A 20178-nucleotide genomic window follows, 5' to 3' on the forward strand; every position below is an offset into this window, starting at 1 on the left:
CACGACTAAGAGTGCCAATCTGACGCCAGATTGTCAGAAAACAGGGCAGACAACACAAACCGATGGTATGTTCTATAATTAGATTTCATCAAGCCAGTAATAAATGTGTGCTCCTTATTACTATGTTAGTCTCACCATGGAGCCACAGGCAGTCCCCTTAGGTGCTCCAGCCAAACTTAACACCTGGACAAACTGGACTTTATATTGGTCACATAAACCAAAAATCACAATGTATTAGGTTCTTCCAGCCCCGAAGGGCCAGTCACTTACCCTAAGTCAAAGTATACTCCAGATCTCACCAAAGACAACGCTGAAGCCAATTTTTCTAGTAAACTAATTAAAGATGTATTAGCTAAGAAAAACAAATGAGGGTTATTGAGAGGTTAAAATAGGTAAAACACATTACAGGTGAATCAAAGTTTGTAAGTCCAATATGATAGCAGAGGTGTAATAATTTGCTAGTTTTCCATAAGTCTCTCAGGGTTACCTAAAACAGCTGTAGGGATTCTCGGTCCAATTGCTCAGAATTCCACCCTGTCAGAATTCATCAGTCCAGAGATGAAGGATTGTTCCCAAGGCACACTTTTATAGCTGTCTTCCCCAAAAAGCAGCCAGGCAAATGCATGCACTGACAGCATGGGCTCTTCCTTTGATGAAGAATGCATTCTGAGTATTTGACTTTGGGTCACCGCATCAGGGACCACTTGCTTTGAAATTAACATTCTGCTTCCTATGCATACACATAGTAATCCAGTTATAGTGTGTCACGGGGTCACTCACCACACTGGCACCCCGGTGGTTTCGGGCATTTTGGGAATTAGCTCAGTCCCAGCGGGCGAGCCCTCGGGTGGTGGTGGCTCTCCCGTCCTCGTCTCCACCTGCAGATCCATTACGGCTCCTTTCTCTCAGCGTCTGCTTCGTGGCACAGCCCTCCAGCCGTGTCACCATCCAGTTTCCCCCCCTTCTGGGGGACTCCTCCAACAAGAAGCCAGCCACTCCTCACAGAGGCTTGGCAGTCCACAGCCGGGCCGCTCCTTCAACGGCTAGTGGGGGGGGGAGGGGAGGGCAGGTCCACCCACTACTCTGGGCCCCGGCCCAGGGACCATGCAAACAGCAGCTTCCCGCTGCCTCTTCCTTCCAGCTCATTGTCTTTATTCCCTGGGCCACTTCCCTGCAGCCTCAGTTCCTTCTGCTCCTGCCTCTGGCTCCAGCTCCTTTACCCTCTTCCCAGGGCCTCGAGCCTGTAAATCCTGGCAGCCTGCCAGGAGCCAGTCTTCTCCGTAGGTGTTCCTGCAGCAGATTCACTCGCTCTGGTCTGCAGCTTCCTTTTATATGGGTCACCTGGGCCCTAACTGTCTGCAGCCCCCGCCCTAATTTGCTGTTTCCCCTGCAGCCACTCCTTTGGCTGCTTGCCACTCAGCCTCCCTAGGCTGGTTCTAACCCCCTCAGGGCCAGTGCAGGGCAGGCACCGCGTCACACAGTGATACACATAATACACATAATACAATTGCTGACTATTCATTATAATAGGGATGGATAAGTGAAAACAATACAGATAACATTCATAGGTTTTCAGGAAGTTTGAACATCAAGTAAATTCTCATCTCAATACTAACACAATCCTTTGATTTACTGTTAATTAAATACAAATATAGTAATCAGAGGAAACAGATAGGTGAAGACAATAACATTAGCATTTCACTAGCTTTCATGCATTTAGAGCAACTGTAATTACTGGGCATATGCCACGTACACATAATGGGATAACATCCACTTTTGTTCTATTCTAACAAGTGAATTGGTACACTTAGCACTTCCTTGAGGTTGTGACCTGAGCTGGCTGGTTGTCAGTGCCAGAGCACCCGAAATATCTTGTCCAGATTATGACAATTGGGGCATATGCTGAAGTTAGGCTGCAACTCAGAAAGCTGTAGGAATGGCTGGTGTGTTGCACTACATAGGTACAAGCTGCCATGTGACCCAGGAGACCAAGACAACAGCATGCTGCGGTGAGAGGATGTGCTTTCAACCACAGCACTAAGCCCCATAGTGCTTCAAACTTGGATTGCAGTAGAAAGGCCTTCGCCTTTGGGGAATCTAAGATCGCTCTAACAGATGCTATTTTCTGTACTGCTTTAAGAATTGATTTGTCCCAATTTACTAGGAGTCCCAATGTGTTGAATAAAAACAACAAGGAGTCTGGTGGCACCTTAAAGACTAACAGATTTATTTGGGCATAAGCTTTCGTGGGTAAAAACCTCACTTCTTCGGATGCATAGAGTGAAAATTACAGTGTGTCGAATGTGGACAGCATGGTGGAGTAGCTGGATAAATAACACAATATAATCACGCCAGCAGGAGCCTGTGATGGGGTGGACGAGGCCAAAAGGCCCCCTATTGGAGGCCTCAGGGTCCTGACACACTCATCTCAGGTAAGGAGTGGTGAAGAGGTCCTCCAAGCAGGCTAGAGTGGCTGCAGGGGAAGCAGCCAATCAGGGCCCAGGAGAGCCCTATAAAAAAGAGCCACAGAAGCAGAGAAAGGGCAGTTGCTGCTTGGAGCTGGATAAGAAAGAACTGCATTTCTGGCTGACTGAAGGAACTGCAGCACAATGGACAGCTAAGTGGGGGCAGGGACTGGGGGAGCAAGAGGCTCCTGGCTGGCTGCTAGGACTGAGCCAAAGACAGTTTGCTAGCAGGGACCGGGGGAGCAATGAAGGAGCTCCTGGCTGACTGCGGACCCTGAGTAGGGACTGAGCCTGGGGAGTGCCGCAGGAAGATAATGTCTCCAGGGAGGAAGCCCTGGGGATACAGTCCCATACCAGGGCTGGACTGGTTTAAAGACCACAGACACACCCAACCAGAGGGGGTGCTCACGAGAGATGGGTGCTGACCCCATTACATTTGGTACAAGAAGTGGGGATCTTAAGACTGACCCCTGATTGACAAGGGGCACAATTATGGAGGAGGTGATCCGCCTGTTGGTGGCAGGCAGTACAGCAGCAGCAAGAGCAGTAGCCGCGCCCCTAGACCCTGCTGATGCAATTAATAGAGTACCTGCAGAGGCAACAGGAGGCCCAATTTGCGGCTCAGCAACGGTGACAGGAGATCCAGGCCGACCAGTAGGAGTGGACACAGAGGCAGTTGAGTCACACCAGTTGAGAACCCAGTTGGTGATGGAACCGGTGGTCAGTTGGCTCTGGGCCCAGCAAAGCTTGGACTGGATGATAACCCCGAGGCTTTTCTCCAGACCTTTGAGTGGGTAGCAAGGGCAGCAGACTGGAAAGAATCAACTTGGGCAGCCTGCATAGTACCATTCCTGACAGGTGAGGCACAAGCGGCTTATCATGCGGTAAGCAATGTGCAGGCGAGTTCCTACCCTGTGGTGAAGGCAGCCATTTTGGATTGGCTAAGGCTGACTCCAGAAGCGTACAACCACTAGTTTTAGAAGGAATCATTCCCGTGAGACCAGCTCAGTGGAGAAGCTCCGGGATCAGGTGGTCCTAGAGCAATTCCTGAAGGTCCTACCAGGAGGCGCACAGAGCTGGGTAAGGCGTTTCTAGCTGGCCTCAGTGGGTGAGGCAGTCGAGCAAGCTGAGGCCTACTTTGAGGCTGAAGAAGAGGAACAGCCCAAGCTGTATGGTAAACTGAGAGGGGTTCACCATGGGGTGACCCCACGAGGCTTGCAAGGGGGAAAGATCCCAAGGATTCTAGACTCAGGGGGTGCACCACAATAACAAGGGGTCCAGGGAACCCTGTAACCTATGTGAGGTACTATTGGGAAGGAGCTAGGAGACCCGGTAGTCTGCTACAGGTGTGGCCAGCCCGGGCACATTAAAAGGCACTGCCCAGTAGTGTAATGTGACTACCTGAACTGTTATTACAGTGGAATAATCCGTGGGGGTCTACTTTGAAGGTCAGGGTGGTCCCACCATGGGTAGCGACAATCAGGATGGGAGGAACTGTAGTTAAGGGTCTGATAGACTCAGGGTGTGGGTACACCTTGGTTCGGAAAGACCAAGTGAGGGCAACTGGCCTGGACAGACACCTCCCAGTACACGTCTCCTGTGTACATGGGGGGACCCAAGTCTACCCCATGGCAGAAGTTGGGCTGGAGGTACAGGGCCGGAGAGCTCAACTCTGTGTCGGCATGATCAAGGACTTGCCATGGCCTGTAATTTAGGGAAGAGACTGGGTAGGCTACTCAGCCCTCATGTGGAAAGGACCAGGACAGCGACCCAGGACCGAGAGTGTCTGGGCCCAGCTGAGAAAGAATGCAGAGGGGCTGGGAGCCATGGTAAGGAGACCTCAGAAAGGAGCCCGGAGATGAGACCAGAATACCCCAGATGTGAGGGACCCACTGAGAAAGTGCCAACAAGAGTTGGATTAGGCTAACATCTCCACACAGAAAGTTATTAGCCAGTTGGTCCGGATAGAGCAGGAATTGGTCTGGGTACAGGTGGAAGCCAAAGGACAGAGGGAACAATGCTTGGCTCTGCAGGAAGCATTGGCCCAGGCTCAGAGGGAGAAGGTACAGCAGGGTACAGCAGGGACCCAGACAGAGTTCAGGGTCCAGAAGTATACTGTGAGTACTCGGGCTAAAATACCCAGTGTGCTAACTAGCACAGAGGTCCAGACAGATTTGCCCCAGCTGGGAGAGGAGAAAGAGAAGGGCTGGGATAGAGACTGGACCTCTCTTAGGAGGGAGCTCATAAAGCCTATCTGCATTAGGAGGGAAGGGAATAGTGCAAGTAGGCTTTATGAGCTCCCTCCTAAGAGAGGATGACCTGGTGAAACAACTGGGTCTGGATGCAGCAGAAAAGGAACTGGAAGATCTCAAGTTCAAAAATGAGCAGCTGACCAAAGAGCTCCAGTTCACCATGGAGGAAAAAGAGCATTTGCTCCACATAGTGTACGATTATGAAACACAGTTAGAGGCTTGGCGTACAGAGACCCCACAGTCCAGGAGGCAAAAGTGAGTGAAGGGACCATGAACATGCTCTCCAGATAAGAAAGACCTGGGAGAGTAGACTCTGGACACCAGGGCAAAGCCTGGCTAGAAGCTCTCAAGACAGTGAGGTCTAGAGGAGAGAGCCCTGACTGAAAGGGGCAAGGACTAATACAGACTCAAGGTGAAGAGACCCGAGAGAAAAGGACCCTAGTTGATCAGGGCACAGAGAGACTATAAGAGCCCTCCAGACAGAGAAGTCTGGGAGGTGGAAGACCCTGCCCATGTGAGGCAAAATGGAGTAAAACAAGAGAGTACCCTCTACAGAACTACCACCCCAATCCTATAGGGGAGGGGGGGGATGTGATGGGGTGGACTAGACCCAGAGGCACCCTTTTGGAGGTCTCAGGGTCCTGCCACACTCATTTCTGCTAAGGAGCAGTGGAGAGGTCCTCCAAGCAGGCTAGAGTGGCTGCAGGGGAAGCAGCCAATCAGGGCCCAGAAGGGACCTATAAAAAGGAACTACAGAGCCAGAGACAGGCCAGTTGCTGCTTGGAGCTGGAGAAGAAAGGACTGCATGCCTAGCTGAGGGAACTGCTGTAAAACGAACAGCTAAGTGGGGGCAGGGACTGGGGCAGCGAGAGGCTCCTGGGTGGCTGCTAGAACGGAGCCAAAGACGGTTTGCTAGCAGGGTCTGGGGAAGCAATCAAGGAGCTCCTGGCTGACTGCGGACCCTGAGTAGGGACTGAGCCTGGGGAGTGCCGCAGGAAGATAATGTCTCCAGGGAGGAACCCCTGGGGATATGGCTTCATACCAGGGCTGGACTGTTTTAAAGACCACGGACACACTCAACCAGAGGGGGCACTCGCGAGAGGTGGGTGCCAATCCCATTACAGCGCCCCAGAAATCACAAATTCTGCATGAAAAAATAAAATTCTGTGCGGAACATTAATTCTGTGTAAATTCTGCATTGTGCAGTGGTGCAGAATTCTGGCAGGAGTAAAATGGCATTCTTAATCAGCAGAGCCACTTTGGCAGGGGCCACTGATATGATGTCCACCAGCTTGTGAGAGCTTTCACACACCTCCTCTGCCTTACTGTCAAGAACAGAGGCCACTCTTCTCAATAGATCTTGATAAGCTCTGTGATCCTCTGGTGGTGGTTAATCTCTTGCCACCTCATCTGGTCAAGGAAGCAGATGCAAAAGGATTCTGAGGTGGTGGCTGCTCTATGTCTTGTGGTGGAGAAGCAGCCCAAGTGACTTCTGGATGCTCAGTACCAATCTTGGTACTGGAGAATGATGTCCACAGTGTTGATGCCCCTGGCCTGCCATTGAGGACAGTAAATGAGACAGCTGAGGAGAGACTCTTGTGGGAGGAAAGACATCCCACAGTATCCAAAATGGCCAGTAATATAGGCCTGGAACCCATCCTTGACCGAGCCATTGCCCCTGAGCAGGAGGCCAGTGCTGTGACTGCTGCATGACCCATGGTCTCTGATGGAGCATATGTTCCCCATCTTGGACATGACAAAGACAAACACACCTCTGAGTCTGAAGAAGAGTCCAATACCTTTGACAACAGAGGGGCAGAACCAGTTTGGACTTGAGATAGGTAGCCAGAACCTGATGACAGCAGTACTAAGGATATAATTGGAGACTTCCTCTTGACTGCACCAGCTTTTGTGGAAGTTTGGGAGGTAACGGTATTGTTGGTTCCTGACATGGTGAGGTAGGAGCTTCAGGAATCAGTACCAATTGTAAACCTTCCCGTACTGCCAGGGATACTGGCACTGAGAGGCTTAGTGGGTCCCTTGCAGCTGCACACTCCTCCAGGGTGACTGAGTGTGGCAACAACTGATGACCCTGATGCAATGATCTTTTAGGGGATGGTCTTGACAGACCTGGCACAGGTTCCAGAGGCAGCGATCCCTTCTTCTTAACTGATAAGTGCTCTCTCAAATGTCTCGTAGAGTCTCTGCCTCTACCTGGCTTCAGTACTGACAAACTCAATTGAGGTACCAAACCTGAGGAGGGCCTATGCCTTTTCTTCGGCACTGGCAAAAGGGATCGAGGAGCTGCAGCTATCTCTAATTGGGCGCCTCCATGCATGAGGTGCTTTCCCAATGTGAACAACAAGGAGTCTGGTGGCACCTTAAAGACTAACAGATTTATTTGGGCATAAGCTTTCGTGGGTAAAAACCTCACGAGCGCAAAGTGCTACCTCCATAAGTAAACACCTGAGCCTCGCTGTTCTTTCTTTCTTTGAGCGAGGCTTAAATCCTTTGCAAATGTGACATCGGACACTGATGTGGGATTCTCCCAAATATCTAAAGAAGGCCAGGTGTGGGTCACTGACTGGCATAGGCTTACTGCAAGACTGGCAAGACAAACTCCCAGTGAGTGAGGCATCGTTCCAGTACTGATCCCAGTACCGAAAGATAAAATTTAATCAAAAAAGACCTAAAACTAAAACAATTACTAAAAACCAGCTAAACTAACCTCAACTAACTAATTTCTAACAGTAAGAGTGTATATATACTAAGGAGTGAGGGAAGATCTTGTCACAACAAATTTGACTCCATTCCGACAACCTCACGGGAGGTCAGAAAGAACTGAAGGAGGTTGGTGGGTGTGTGTGTGCTCCACTCTCTTATACTTACACGGCACAGTGCATGATGGCAGGGGGCACTCAAGCTACCCTGACAGGTACTGTTGAGGAAAAAAGGTCTTTGACAATCGCGCACAGTGAAATGGACATGTGCAAGCACGCAAAGAACACCTCATTATTGCTCTCCTACCAGTATATCTCCTCCTTCATCCACCCTTGCCCCTCCCCTAACCTCCAACCATAGGCAGACAGGATGCATGAAAAATACCAGAAATAGATTAAAGTCACATGTCAAGAGCTGGAAGTCAGGGCCTGATCCAAATTCCACTAAAGTCACTTTCCATTGACTTTATTGGATTTTAGATCAATCCCTCAGAGCACAAGAATAAAGAGTTACAGCACCGGATACTTGTTTGAAGCCAACTGCATAAGGTGTGAAGTTGCATCCATAAAAATAAGAAATTGTGACATGCTGCTCTAGTTCTGAGATAATTATATTTAAACTTCTTATCCCCATCTTCTTTACTATCCCCCAACACAAACCAAAGGACTCCATCCCATATTATCAAACACACATTTAGCCCCAGTGATCCAGGCCCTAGTGACTGTCAGGTTGAATAATTACAACTCACTATACCTCGATATAAGCATTCTGACTTTACCAAGGCTTTGTTTAGAAATTGAGTGCACAACTAGTACACTGTTTTTCTTTCTATACCCATAGACATTGCCTCAATTCAACAATACCCTGAATACTGGAAGGCTAGGGGAATTGTTAATGGACACTTATCTCTATGTTTGTCAGTTTAAATACATAGCTCTAATTGACAATAACCAAAATTCGCTAGCAAAAGATGGTGTTCAGTGGTCTATATGAAATAATAATGGAAAAAAGAGAAGTGACAATCTGTGGCTAGTTCCTAGAAAATGGGTGTTCAGTTCATAACACACACAAAATAACTCAAAATCAGCCTTTTCAGTAGAGGACAAGGAGTGATTTTACCATGAAGCCTGCACTCCTCTTCCAATATCAGAGGTAGTCTGTTGAGAGCAGAGTCAAGGCAGATTTGTAGGTCAATGTGGGAGAAGCTTGCCCTTCTGCTGCTCAATTTGTGCCCACTCTGTGGATGCATAAGGGACTTTACTCTCTGTCAATCTGGCACCTTCCAGCAGCACTAAACTGACTGCAGAAAGAAGTTCAAGAATAAAGTTGAACTGTGCTCCTTTGGAAAGCTGACAAGAATCCACCTCCCACAGCCAGATCTTTAGGTCCAGAGGTCAGAGGGAAAAAATGATGATACTCTACAAAGTGCACCTCACAATCTGAGAGTAGTTGGATCTTTCTGTTAAAATGTCTGAAGTAAAATGACATTACATCTGGCATCCTTAGGTTTCAAAGTTAACACCATATTGACATTACATTTGGAATCCTTGACCCCAGCATCAACATTCTACTGAATGGGGCAGTTCACACTTCTCAGAGTTATTGTTTCTGACTGTTTACAGACAGTTCTGCTCTAGGCCATGTGTGGAAAGTTTCATTTACAACAATAGAGATTACAAACTACTTACAAAAATGAATACAAAGAAATTTTGCTGAACCAGATAAGGGTATTCTGCTGTTTCACTTCATACTAGCTCAATTCAACACGTTTAGGCCTCCAAATAAGGGTGAATTAAGATTGAAAACTTGTTCCTTTTATATGAGGGTAAATGCCAATATGGCCAGCAGTTCTAGCACTCACATACTATGAGGGTAGTAAGACTAGCAAGTCCTCCAATAAATATCCCTCAAATTATATTTCATCAAAAGAATTCAGCATTAAAACAAATGTAATGATTGAAAACTTTGATGCATAATGTATATGCTAATTCTTGGAAAGATGAAAGCATTCCAGCTCACAGCCTGGAAGGTTTCAATCAAGATAATTGCCTCAGGATTTATTTAAACACATGTTGCTTCTTGGGATTTCGATGGACACTGACACATAGACTGGGAATGTCCTACAGTAATAGTCCCAACAGTGACGCAGTCCAATGACAGTCACTGTGACTCTTCCACTTACACTGTCCTCATCTACCTAAACTGATATAGCCTCAGATTGCCAGATGCTGGGAATGGGTGGTAGGGGAGGGTTCATGTGATAACTGCCCTGTTTGTTCCCTCTGAAGCATCTGGCACTGGCCACTGTTGGAAGACAAGATATTGGGCTAGATCAGGGATCGGCAACCTTTGGCATGCGGCTCGCCAGGGTAAGCACCCTGCCAGGCCAGGCCGGTTTGTTTACCTGCCGTGTCCACAGGTTTGGCCGATCGTGGCTCCCACTGGCCAATGGGGGCTGCGGGAAGCAGCGCGGGCCGAGGGATGTGCTGGCCGCCGCTTCCCGCCGCCCCCATTGTCCTGGAGCAGTGAACTACGGCCAGTGGGAGCCGCGATCGGCTGAACCTGAGGACGTGGCAGGTAAGCAAACCGGCCCGGCCCGCCAGGGTGCTTACCCTGGCAAGCTGCGTGCCAAAGGTTGCCGATCCCTGGGCTAGATGGACCATTGGTTTGACCCAATATGGCCATTGTTATATTCTTATATGCCATTTGTGGTAACCAAATACCTATGTTGTCATGAAAACTTCCCTATCTCAGAGGAGATGCATGTGAAAGTATGGACAAAATAAGACCCATCATAAATCTTTAATTAAAACTTGAAGTTTTCTGGAAATTCAGAAATTCTGGTTAACTATTGAGGAAAAAATGCAGCTCTTTTGTGCTTCCTGGTTTAGGCTAAAATGTGGCCTGGAAATGACAAGACAGCATGAAGCATTCCATTCTTATAGAATTTGAGATTTGGTTAAAAGAAGGAAGTACCAGAAAATATCAGATGCATCCTAAAGCATCTGTTAACTAACAGCTCACAGTGGAGAATCTTTCTATTCATGAGATTTCCAGCCAGATTTTTCAGTTAAACTTCTGTTCATGGTAAGTTTGGTATGCTTTGCTGAGGTGAACAGAACCTCCAGAATCTTTTGAGGTTTACCCATTGCTAATGACTGGCAAGGGATTACCTACATGATGGCATCAGGAGCTGGGGAAGAAGCATACATGGATATTAAGTAGCAATATTTGTTGTGGGGGCTGAGCAGGAAAATATGAAAAGGGAAAAACTTCAGAATTACTGTTTCATCCTATTGTTACGTCCATGTCTCGTTTACATAGCAGATGACTCTTCTCTACTGCTTTCAACATCCTACTCCAATCACCTTCCCTCCAGGTAAGTAATTTGCTTCAGTGATTATAAAGCAAGCTAGGCTGCTAACATTATGCATTAACAACAACAGAACAGTTTCATTATCTTAGATACTTACCAAAATACTAAAATGGTTTGTTTTAGTTATATAATGTTGTCATATGTGTCTGAGCGAGAAAGCTAATAAAATTCCACATTAGAATTACCTGGCTTGACCTTATTTTTAAGCTTTCAGAAGTTTCTCTCAAATCAAGGCATGCCACAAAATCTTAAAAAAAACCCAAACCAAAACCTGTTGTTGTTGGCTAGAACCAACATCCCTTCTCCACCCTCAAAAATTATTAAACTAAAAACTATGCTAGTACTGTAACTTGTGTGTGACAGCATCAGAGAAGCATCAAGTGCTCAGTACAGTTTATTTTTCTGAAAGGAAAGAGAGGGTGTGATCCCGTGTAGTCATTTTAGAGTCAATCAGATGTGAAAGGTCTCTTTTCCTAACTGGTTTTCTTAAGTTTCTCTTTAGACTCATACAAAACTGTCAGAAAAAAATAAATCATGAGTAACTCAACAATGTTTTTATAGTCTGTCTTACTAAAATGTTCATTTTTTGTCCATTTCTTAAAAATTCCTAAGTGCCATGCATCTCAGCACTGCTATTGCCTACTCTGCCAAGACCCCGACCAGAAGCTTCACACTCAAAGAATCAGAGCCAGTGTAGGAATTCAAAAGGATTTCTAGTTTCATCCTTATATCTAACTCTAAATCCACTGCACTGACACCTACTCTGCAGGCGAGGGGACTTGGGTGACCTCTTCTGGTGTTACAGCATCACAGAAGTGTAGGACTAGAAGGGATCTCAATAGGTCATCTAGTCCAGTCCAGTCCCCTGCACTCAAGGCAGGACTACAGAATAACTAGACCAGTGGTTCTCAAACTTTTTCTATTGGCAACCCCTTTCAGACAGACTTAGCATCACTTTGCCACCCTTACTTCTGCACTGCTGCTGGCAGCAATGCTGCCTTCAGAGCTGAGTGGCTCTGAAAGCAGTGCCGCTGCCGCAACAGCGCATAAGTAAGGGTGGCAATGGGGCACTAAGTCTGCTGTGAAAAGTGATATTAACAAATATACAAATATCACTTTTCACAGCAGGCTTATTAGCACCCCATTGCCACCTTTACGTCCACACTGCTGCTGGTGGCAGGTGCTACCTTCAGAGCTGGGTGGCTGGAGAGCGGCAGCTGCTGTGCACATACCCAGCTCTGAAGGCAATGCCACTGCCAGTAGCAGTGGAGAACTACAGAAGTAAGGGTGGCAATGCCATACCTGCCACCCTTATTTCAGCGTAACATTTGACCTTTGCGCTTGGAGAGACGGCTATAGGGGAGCTAAGGCAAATTTTGGGGTGGCTATAGCCCCCACAAGCCCTGCTCCCCCAGTGCGGCCCCTGCCTGTGTGTCTGATTGTTAAATTATAAATTACTTTTTTTTGCTGATCGCAGTGTTCTGATTGGTCTGCGGTTTAATGCAGCTCTTCAGCTGCTGAACAATCAAGCCCTCTAATGTTGTCTCAGCCCCACCTTTTTAGTCCCAAGACAATAAACCTGCACACGCAATACTACAATCCCCAGAGTCCAATTTCATTAAAGTGGTGATAATCCAAATATATATTTTGTTTAAAATCTTTTATGTACTTGAAAACTGTTATGCCCCCACTCCGTCTTCTCTTTTCCAGACTAAACAAACCCAATATTTTGATTCTTTCCTCATAGGTCATGTTTTCTAAACCTTTAATCATTTTTGTTGCTCTTCTCTAGACTTTCTCCAATTTGTCCATATCTTTGACAAACTGCATAACCTGTAACTATGTAGTCTGCTCAGAGTGACTGACTCAGTGTATGTGGGTAAAAGGGCAATGCATTCCATGTCTACCCATTACTACAATGCTCCCAGGCTGGCTTCAAGAACAGAAACGTAGGGGTTGCTGGGATCTCCCAATGGTTAGCTCACATTATATGACCAATAGGGGTTAATCCATTTTGCCATCATGTAGGTATCACAATATGTTCTCCATAGACTTGCTTGTACAGTGCATTAACTACCAGTGCACAGTCCCTTCAAGATTTGAGTTAACTATATTTTGCCATCAAAATATGATGATGTTTGGAAGAAGGAAGCACTCTGAAGACCTAAGTGTGACACTCCATACCCCGAAGTAGCACCCTGTAACCCACATATTCATCATTGATATATCATTGTGATATTTCCTACAAAGCATGCTATGTAAGATATCATATGAAAAGTCATGATCTGCTGAAACTCTTTGTTCTGTCTAAATACATATATCATAGTGCAGCGGTTCTCAAACTTTAGCAACCTGAGGAACCCCATTTTGATTTAATTTTTTTTGTGGACTCCCAAACCCCCCACTCAGCCCCAGGTCCCACCCCCACTCCATCCCTTCCCCCAAGGCCCCACCCCTGTCCCACCTCTTCCCGCTCCCTCTCCACTCCTGACCCTCATCTTTCCCCCCCGAGCGTGCCCCATCCCCGCTCCTCCCCCTCCCTCCCAGCACCTCCGGCCTGTCCTCTGAGTGTCAAACTGGTTATCTGCTTAGGTATCTTTCCTGGACTTCTTTGATGCGGAAAACCCAGGGACCCACAGTTACAAAAAGTGCGTTCTTCCATCTATAACTAGCCAAAAGACTGCACCCAATCATATTAAGCCACAGTGATCCAGGCCTTAAAGTCTGTCAGACTAAACAATTACAACTCGCTCCATCTAAATATTAGCACTCTAGTATTAAAAAAAGGTACAGTTAATCTACAGTGTAGCATCCTGCTTCCTCAGCAACATCATCATACTGCTCATATCACTACACTGGCTTCCAATAGAATACTGGATCAAATTCCGGGTCTCCTGATTAACTGTCAAGGTCCTCTATGATACTGGCCCAAGATTACCTCAGAGTGCACTTCCCTTTCATCATGACAATGACTGCTGGAGAAACATTGAGGGGGGAAACCATCACACCATCAGCTTCCCAAATGACACTTGTGAGAACAGGAATAGGGGCCCTCCGAGTTACAGGGCCAAAGCTTTGGAATTCATTACCAGAGACCAGAATGACAACTGTGTGACTGCCTGCAGCAAAGCAAAGCGTGAAACTTATTTCTTTGACTTCAGAGATAGAATTCTGACCAGTTAAGAAGAGGAGAAAAGAAGAAAGGAGGAATAAACAGGTGATAACAAGAAGGAAGAAAGAGAGCCGGAGTATGGGAAGGAAGGGAGAGAGACAAGAGAAGGAAAATCGGACGATTGGCTTTTGTGTTTTAACCAAGATTATTCTCTCCTGGGAGGTGCTCAGATACTGAAAGTCTTACATAAGGTGCCCATCACTACAGTATATATAGCTTCATACCTCAAATTATTTAAGAGACTGAACTAAACAGAACAAAATACAAGCTAAGGATTGTCACAGACACCCTATGATATTTGCTAGACAGAGTATCTTATCTTCTGCTATAAAAGGCTGGAATAATCTGCCCGTGTGGGCTAAGCACCAAAACTGGCATTAACTACGGCATATTTTCCTGTAGCCAGCCATATTATGTCGCTTTTCCCCCTCATCACCTTTACTAGGAATCTGATGCAAGACAGCCACAGATATTATCAGGCTCCTATTTCTTCTGTTGATTCAAACTTCTCCACACTCCTCTTTAATTAAAAAGATAGTTGTGAAGCTAAAAATATGTGAGTTTCTTTTAGAGGATTCAGTGTTTGTTTTCCACAGAGGTCAGAAAATATCATGTATATACAAATATTGTAGATCCTGCTCAGAACAAACAGCTTATACACGCTGAGCATAAAGTTACTTTGTTTTTCAGGCAAAGGATAGCATTTTTGTTTTACTACTTCTACATCAAAGCTCCTTGGTTTGCAGTTTGCTGCTGAACCAGGCTTTAGGATTGTGACAGGGCAATGTCCCAATCTTCTGCTTTATTTACAAAGACTATTCAGCGACCTTCAATTGCTAAACATCGCCCTATAGTTTATTTACATTGCTCCTCCCATCACCTTTTTGATTCATAGACCACATCATCTACAGCATCAGTTTCTCCTCTGCCAAGGAGAAGAGGGAAGGTCTTTGCCCCAGAAATCTTTTTGGTTTTGGCTTTCCTAGCATGCCTCTCCCCCCACACCTAGAACTTCCTTCCTGTGTCTTCTTTTAGCCTCTGTGTTAATGGGCTAATTACCTCTTGAATTCTCCCCAGCCCATTCTAATCCACTAATTAGGTTGGGGGGAGTAAATTGGTGTTTAAGTGTTCAGAGTGCTGGCTCAGCTGTTGGTTCCCAGGCCTCTGTCACAAGGATACAAACTAAAGGATGTCTCAACAAGGACTGGTAGAGGTTTATGTAGCTTGTCACCTTTAGCTCAGTGGCCAAATATGATCCAGTTCAAGAGTAAATAAAACTTTTTACTATTGGCTGGCTGTGCAGTGGTCTGTGTGAAATGAGTGACAGGCTTCAGTCCAGTTCCCAGCCCACATCACTAAAAATACAATTGCAATTGTGAGATCAGATGGTAGAAAAGCCTATAAGGGGAAGCAGCAGGAGTTACATGACCTAGACAAAGCACTAGAAAAATGCTGTAGGAAACAAATCTTAATGGGATGGACTAGATAACCCGATAAGACTTTTCTTTATCTAATTTCTAAGGGCCAGTCCTGGCACAGGGATAAATAAACCCCTCTCTTCTGTCTTCCAACTGGCCACTCATTGCCTTTCCCCTAATATGCTGTGCTAGGAGAGATGGAAAGTGAGCTGAGATTAACCACTTGTCCTGAGGACCAGTAGCACCCCTTGTAGACATAATAAAAATTTCTACCTCATTCCCAATCCCTGTAAACCACCAAATCCATTTTTGCTTTTGTTTTAATGCTAAGTGTCAGGATGCATAAGCATATTCCAAACAGCCCATATAATTATTGCCTATGGAGACATATCCTATAACATTTGCAGTAACACAGGGGGTCTGGAAGGGTGCCAGAGTCAGTATCAGCTGTTTCCTAATCCTGACTTTTTATTTTTTGGACAAATTTGTTACAGAAAGAAAAGCATGTTCTTTTATTCTGGAGCTCCAAGGTGCAACTCCTCCCTCCATTTCCTGATGATGTGTTGTCTCTCACATCCAGTTTTGGCATTTTCTCAGGCACAATTTTTAGTTCCCTGTACAGTAATTTCCTGGGTGGGGAGTGTTTTTACAATCTTCTTTTATCTATCTCAATCTCCCAAACTGTCCAGCAAAACCAGAGAGAGAGAGAGAGAGAGAGAGACTGAATCCATGCTGAGAATTTTAGCCTCCAGTCATGTGTCTAGGCAGAAAAATGTTTCAGAGGTGCTACTTACACAGCATCCAGCTTCGTCCCGTTGAAAGCGTGGCCTTGGACCCTAGTGAAGCCATTATTGTAGAGTTTGCTGCAAACAAATACATGAAATTAGCCGTTTTTACAATGCAGTACTAGCTAGATTCCTGGAGAACTATGCTTTATCTTTCCCCGGCCACCAGCATATCAGATGGACTAATTTTAATCTCTTGCAGGTATAATATAACATAAGGGCTAATGGATGCTTAGCAGCATTCTTGACTACTGAGCACAGAAGAATGCCAGGCACCACTTGCAACTTGCACTAACTTTTACTTTCTTCCCAAGAAAGGCAAGGTAGTTCTATTACCCACCTCAGACTTGCCCAGAAACATTAAATGAGCTCCCATGGTTTTCCAGTTGAAACAATAACTTACTGTAACTGTAGTTCTTCAAGCTGTGATGCACGTGTGTATTCCACTTAGGTGCATGTGCACAGAGCTCACTGGAGCAGGAAAATTTGCCTAGCAGTACTCGTCGGGGGTTGGTGTTGAGCCTCATGGCCATAGCACCTCCCATGGCTTTATGAAGTGACACCGCCCCGACCACCCTCAGTTTCTTCGCACCAAATACCAAGAGATGAAACTCCGACGCAGAGAGAACAGAGGGTAGGTCATGGAACACACGTCTGCATCACATCTCGAAGAACCACAGTTTCTTCTTCTTCGTGTGGATGCAGCTGTGTATTCCACTTAGGTGATTCACATGGGAGTACCCCACCCAGGAGGCAGGGCTCGGAGTCCATCTAAACAAGGATTGCAGCATCGCCCTTCCCAAGGTTGTATCTGCCCTGGAAGATGCAGTAATGGCATAATGGTTCATAAATGTACGTATGGAAGACCATGTTGCAACCCTGAAAATGTTCAATACGGAAACTTCACTGAGGAATGCTATTGATGTTGCTTGCGCTCTTGTTAAATGAGCTTGAACCAGCTGAGGGGGCGTAGCCAAAGCTATTTCATATGCAGTCTTGATACAGGATGGTATCCATCTAAAGATCATCTGTGAAGAAACCACTTGACCCTTTATACGACCTGCATATGACACAAACAGGCGAGGTGAAGCACAAAACAGTTTAGTCCTGTCCAAATAGAAGGCTATACATCATCTGACATCTAATGTATGGAGATACTATTTCTCCAGAGATTAATGTGGCGCAGGAAAGAATACAGGTATGTATACCACCTGGTTCAAATGAAACAGAGAAACCACTGTAGACAAAAATTTTGGATGTGGCCATAAATTCACCTTGTCTTTGGAGAACTGTGTATAAGGAGGCCCTGCCATCAGAGCCTGCAACTCGCACACTCTCCTTGCAGATGTTATCGCTATCAGGACCACAGTTTTCTGACACAAGAGTGGAAAGGGGATCGATGATGATAAGGGATAAGATGATAGGGGCTCGAACAGAGGTCCCATCAGTACCATGTTAAAGTCCCACAGAGGAACCGGCTCTCAGACCAGAGGGTGAAGAAGTCCTTTTAAGAATCTTGATACCAAAGGATTGGCGAAGACTGCTCTTCTCTGAATAGGGGAATGAAATGCCGATATCACTGCCAAATGCATTTTCATAAACTAAATTCAACTCCCGATGACTAAAGGTGCAGCAGGAAGCCAGCATCGGTTGAATTCTGCAGGCCAATGACCACACTGAAAACCATTTCCATTTTGCCGAATAGGCCATCCTGGTAGAAGGCTTTCTACTGTTGAGTAGAACCTGCTGAACAGCCACCGAACCCTGCTCTTCCTCCTCATTCAGCTATGCAGCAGTCACGCTGTGAGATACAGGGAGCTGAGTGTGGGGTGCAAGGTGCAGCCATTCTTCTTCTTTAGTATGGCTGCTGTAGCGCAGCAGCTACAATTTCTTCTGAAGTTGATCAAGCCAGATGGATACATCAGGAGTGGCAGAATTTATTGCCTCCTTCATATTTATAAATTGGGCAGGAGGTGGTGATATGTTTGATGGTCTGTTGTGGGAAGCCACACTCGCAAGCCAAGGAGTCCTTGATTCTTCATTTGTGCAATGTCCACAGCTACCATGGTTGGTTCGGATTCGATTCAGAGTTGACCAAGATGTCCATGGAAGGTCGAAACCAGGAACTTCCTGCCTGGGATCCAGCACAAGGTGTTTATATTTTAAGTTTTGTTTAGCCCAATCTGCTTTCCAAGCCTCCTTCTGATCATTGCCTGATTGCATGAGGCTAAGCGAACGTTCCCAGAAAGGCTTGCAGGACTTACAATGTTGGGGTTGATGAGGTCTTGATGGATAGGAAAATATCTGTTTTCCTGGATTCGCTGAGCTTCACGGAGTATCGCAGAAGTTTGGCGTATTGGCAGGGGAGCAATATTAGACAGAACAGGTAACCATGGTGTAGGAGTCAACTAAAGGGTTCCAGTGATGCACCACATCACTGTATTCAGTTGGTTGTCAACAAGTCACGTGTGGCTGCATCTGGTCCATACAATAGTCAGGTACCAAATATACAAGTGCCATTGCAGATATTCGCAACACTGATGCCGATGCACCCCAGGTTGTACCTGCTAGTTTCTGAATTATGTTGGCTCTCGTTTTTATCTCAAGGTACTCATGGAAGGGGAGAGTTTGGCAGAGTTTCACTCCGAGGTAAGTTGGGGTGCAATCATGTCACACATTGTTATTAAAAAAAAGAAGCTACTTTCAGTGTGTTTTTGGCACTCCCATTATCAAGATGAAATGCACTTACTATTGTTTTTCTAGGGTTTGGTTTGAGCCTCCATTTTCAGGAAATATTGAGTCCTCAGTTAACTTTCTCAGTGTCATGGAGGTTTGGTGTTTGGATTGTCATGGCAAGATCATCTGCATATCCAAATTTTCGTGATTTAGTTGGAGGCATGTCACTTATATAAATATTAAAAGGGGCTGGCACAGGTACAGAACCTTGTGGTAGCCCATTGTTTATGGTATGGGGTGAGCTGGTCTTATTACCCAGGTACACCTGTAGGTGTCTGTTACTCAGCATGGTCCACAGCAGGTGAAGTGTTTGGTAGCAAGGTATAATTTTTGCAAGTTTCAGCATCAGACGCTTAATCCATACAGTGTCATACACAGAAAAGAGGTCAACAAACACTGTACCAGTCTTTAGTTTTTTCTGGTAGCCAGCCTCAGCGTGAGTTGTGAGTGTCAAAACTTGGTTGCAACAACTACGTTTTTGTCCAGAAGCCTGCCTGTTCAACGGGGATAATTGGCTCAGTAAAAGCGTGTATTCTTTTGAGGATGATACGTTCAAGAAGTTTATAGGTTGTGCATAGTAGAGAAATCGGCCTACAGCTTTCCACTTCATCAGTGGGCTTCCCAGGCTTTGGAATGGCAATTATCATTGCCTCACACCATATTTCAGGGATCTGTACTGTCCTTAAGGTAGAGGAGTACAGTGTTGCTAGCCATTGGAGTCCTTTGGGACCAAGATGGTGGAGGAATTCTGGCAGAATACCATCAGGGCTTTCAGACTTCCCTTTTTTCATCGTGGCAAGTCCTTCTTTTACTTCCTCAATGCTGACAGTGGCAGGTTCTCCTCGGGGGACTGATGCAAGTGTCCAGTAGAGTTGTTGATACACTTCTCTCCACGTGTGTTTATTGAGTGGTTCTTTTGTGTTCTCCACCAGTTTCGAGGCTATTGAGTTTGGCCAGATTTTTGGTGGCTGATGCTCTGTGGGATTAGCGGCTCCAAGGCATTGCAGTAGTGTCCAGGCTTGATGGCTTGAATGTGTAAAATCAAGGTTTTTCACGCAGTCAAGCTAGCGCTGGCGTCTTGCTGTGTCACAGAAGTGTAGCAGGACTTTTGAGGTGTGAGAGCTCCTGGTCCAGTTGTATTGCCTGAGCAACTCCCACGTCTCTCACGTCCAGCAGGGAGTGTGCTTTTTCTGAAAGTCTTGGGGAATGTTCTTCTTTCCTGCTACTTTTATGAGCCCTGCAAACTGTTGATA

At 46.0% G+C, this 20178-nt stretch overlaps 1 protein-coding gene across 1 annotated transcript in view; it reads right to left on the reverse strand.

Moving 5' to 3' along the window:
• The window catches only part of TSHR (thyroid stimulating hormone receptor), a 237947-nt gene that overhangs the window by 42269 nt on the left and 175500 nt on the right, over positions 1–20178 (reverse strand). The window contains exon 7 of the mRNA XM_065403505.1: positions 16199–16267. Within this exon, the coding sequence (XP_065259577.1) occupies positions 16199–16267 (69 nt within the window). The remainder of the gene's footprint in view (positions 1–16198; positions 16268–20178) is intronic.

This window comes from Emys orbicularis, chromosome 4 (assembly GCF_028017835.1).
Source record: "Emys orbicularis isolate rEmyOrb1 chromosome 4, rEmyOrb1.hap1, whole genome shotgun sequence".
NCBI classification, from domain to species: domain Eukaryota; kingdom Metazoa; phylum Chordata; order Testudines; family Emydidae; genus Emys; species Emys orbicularis.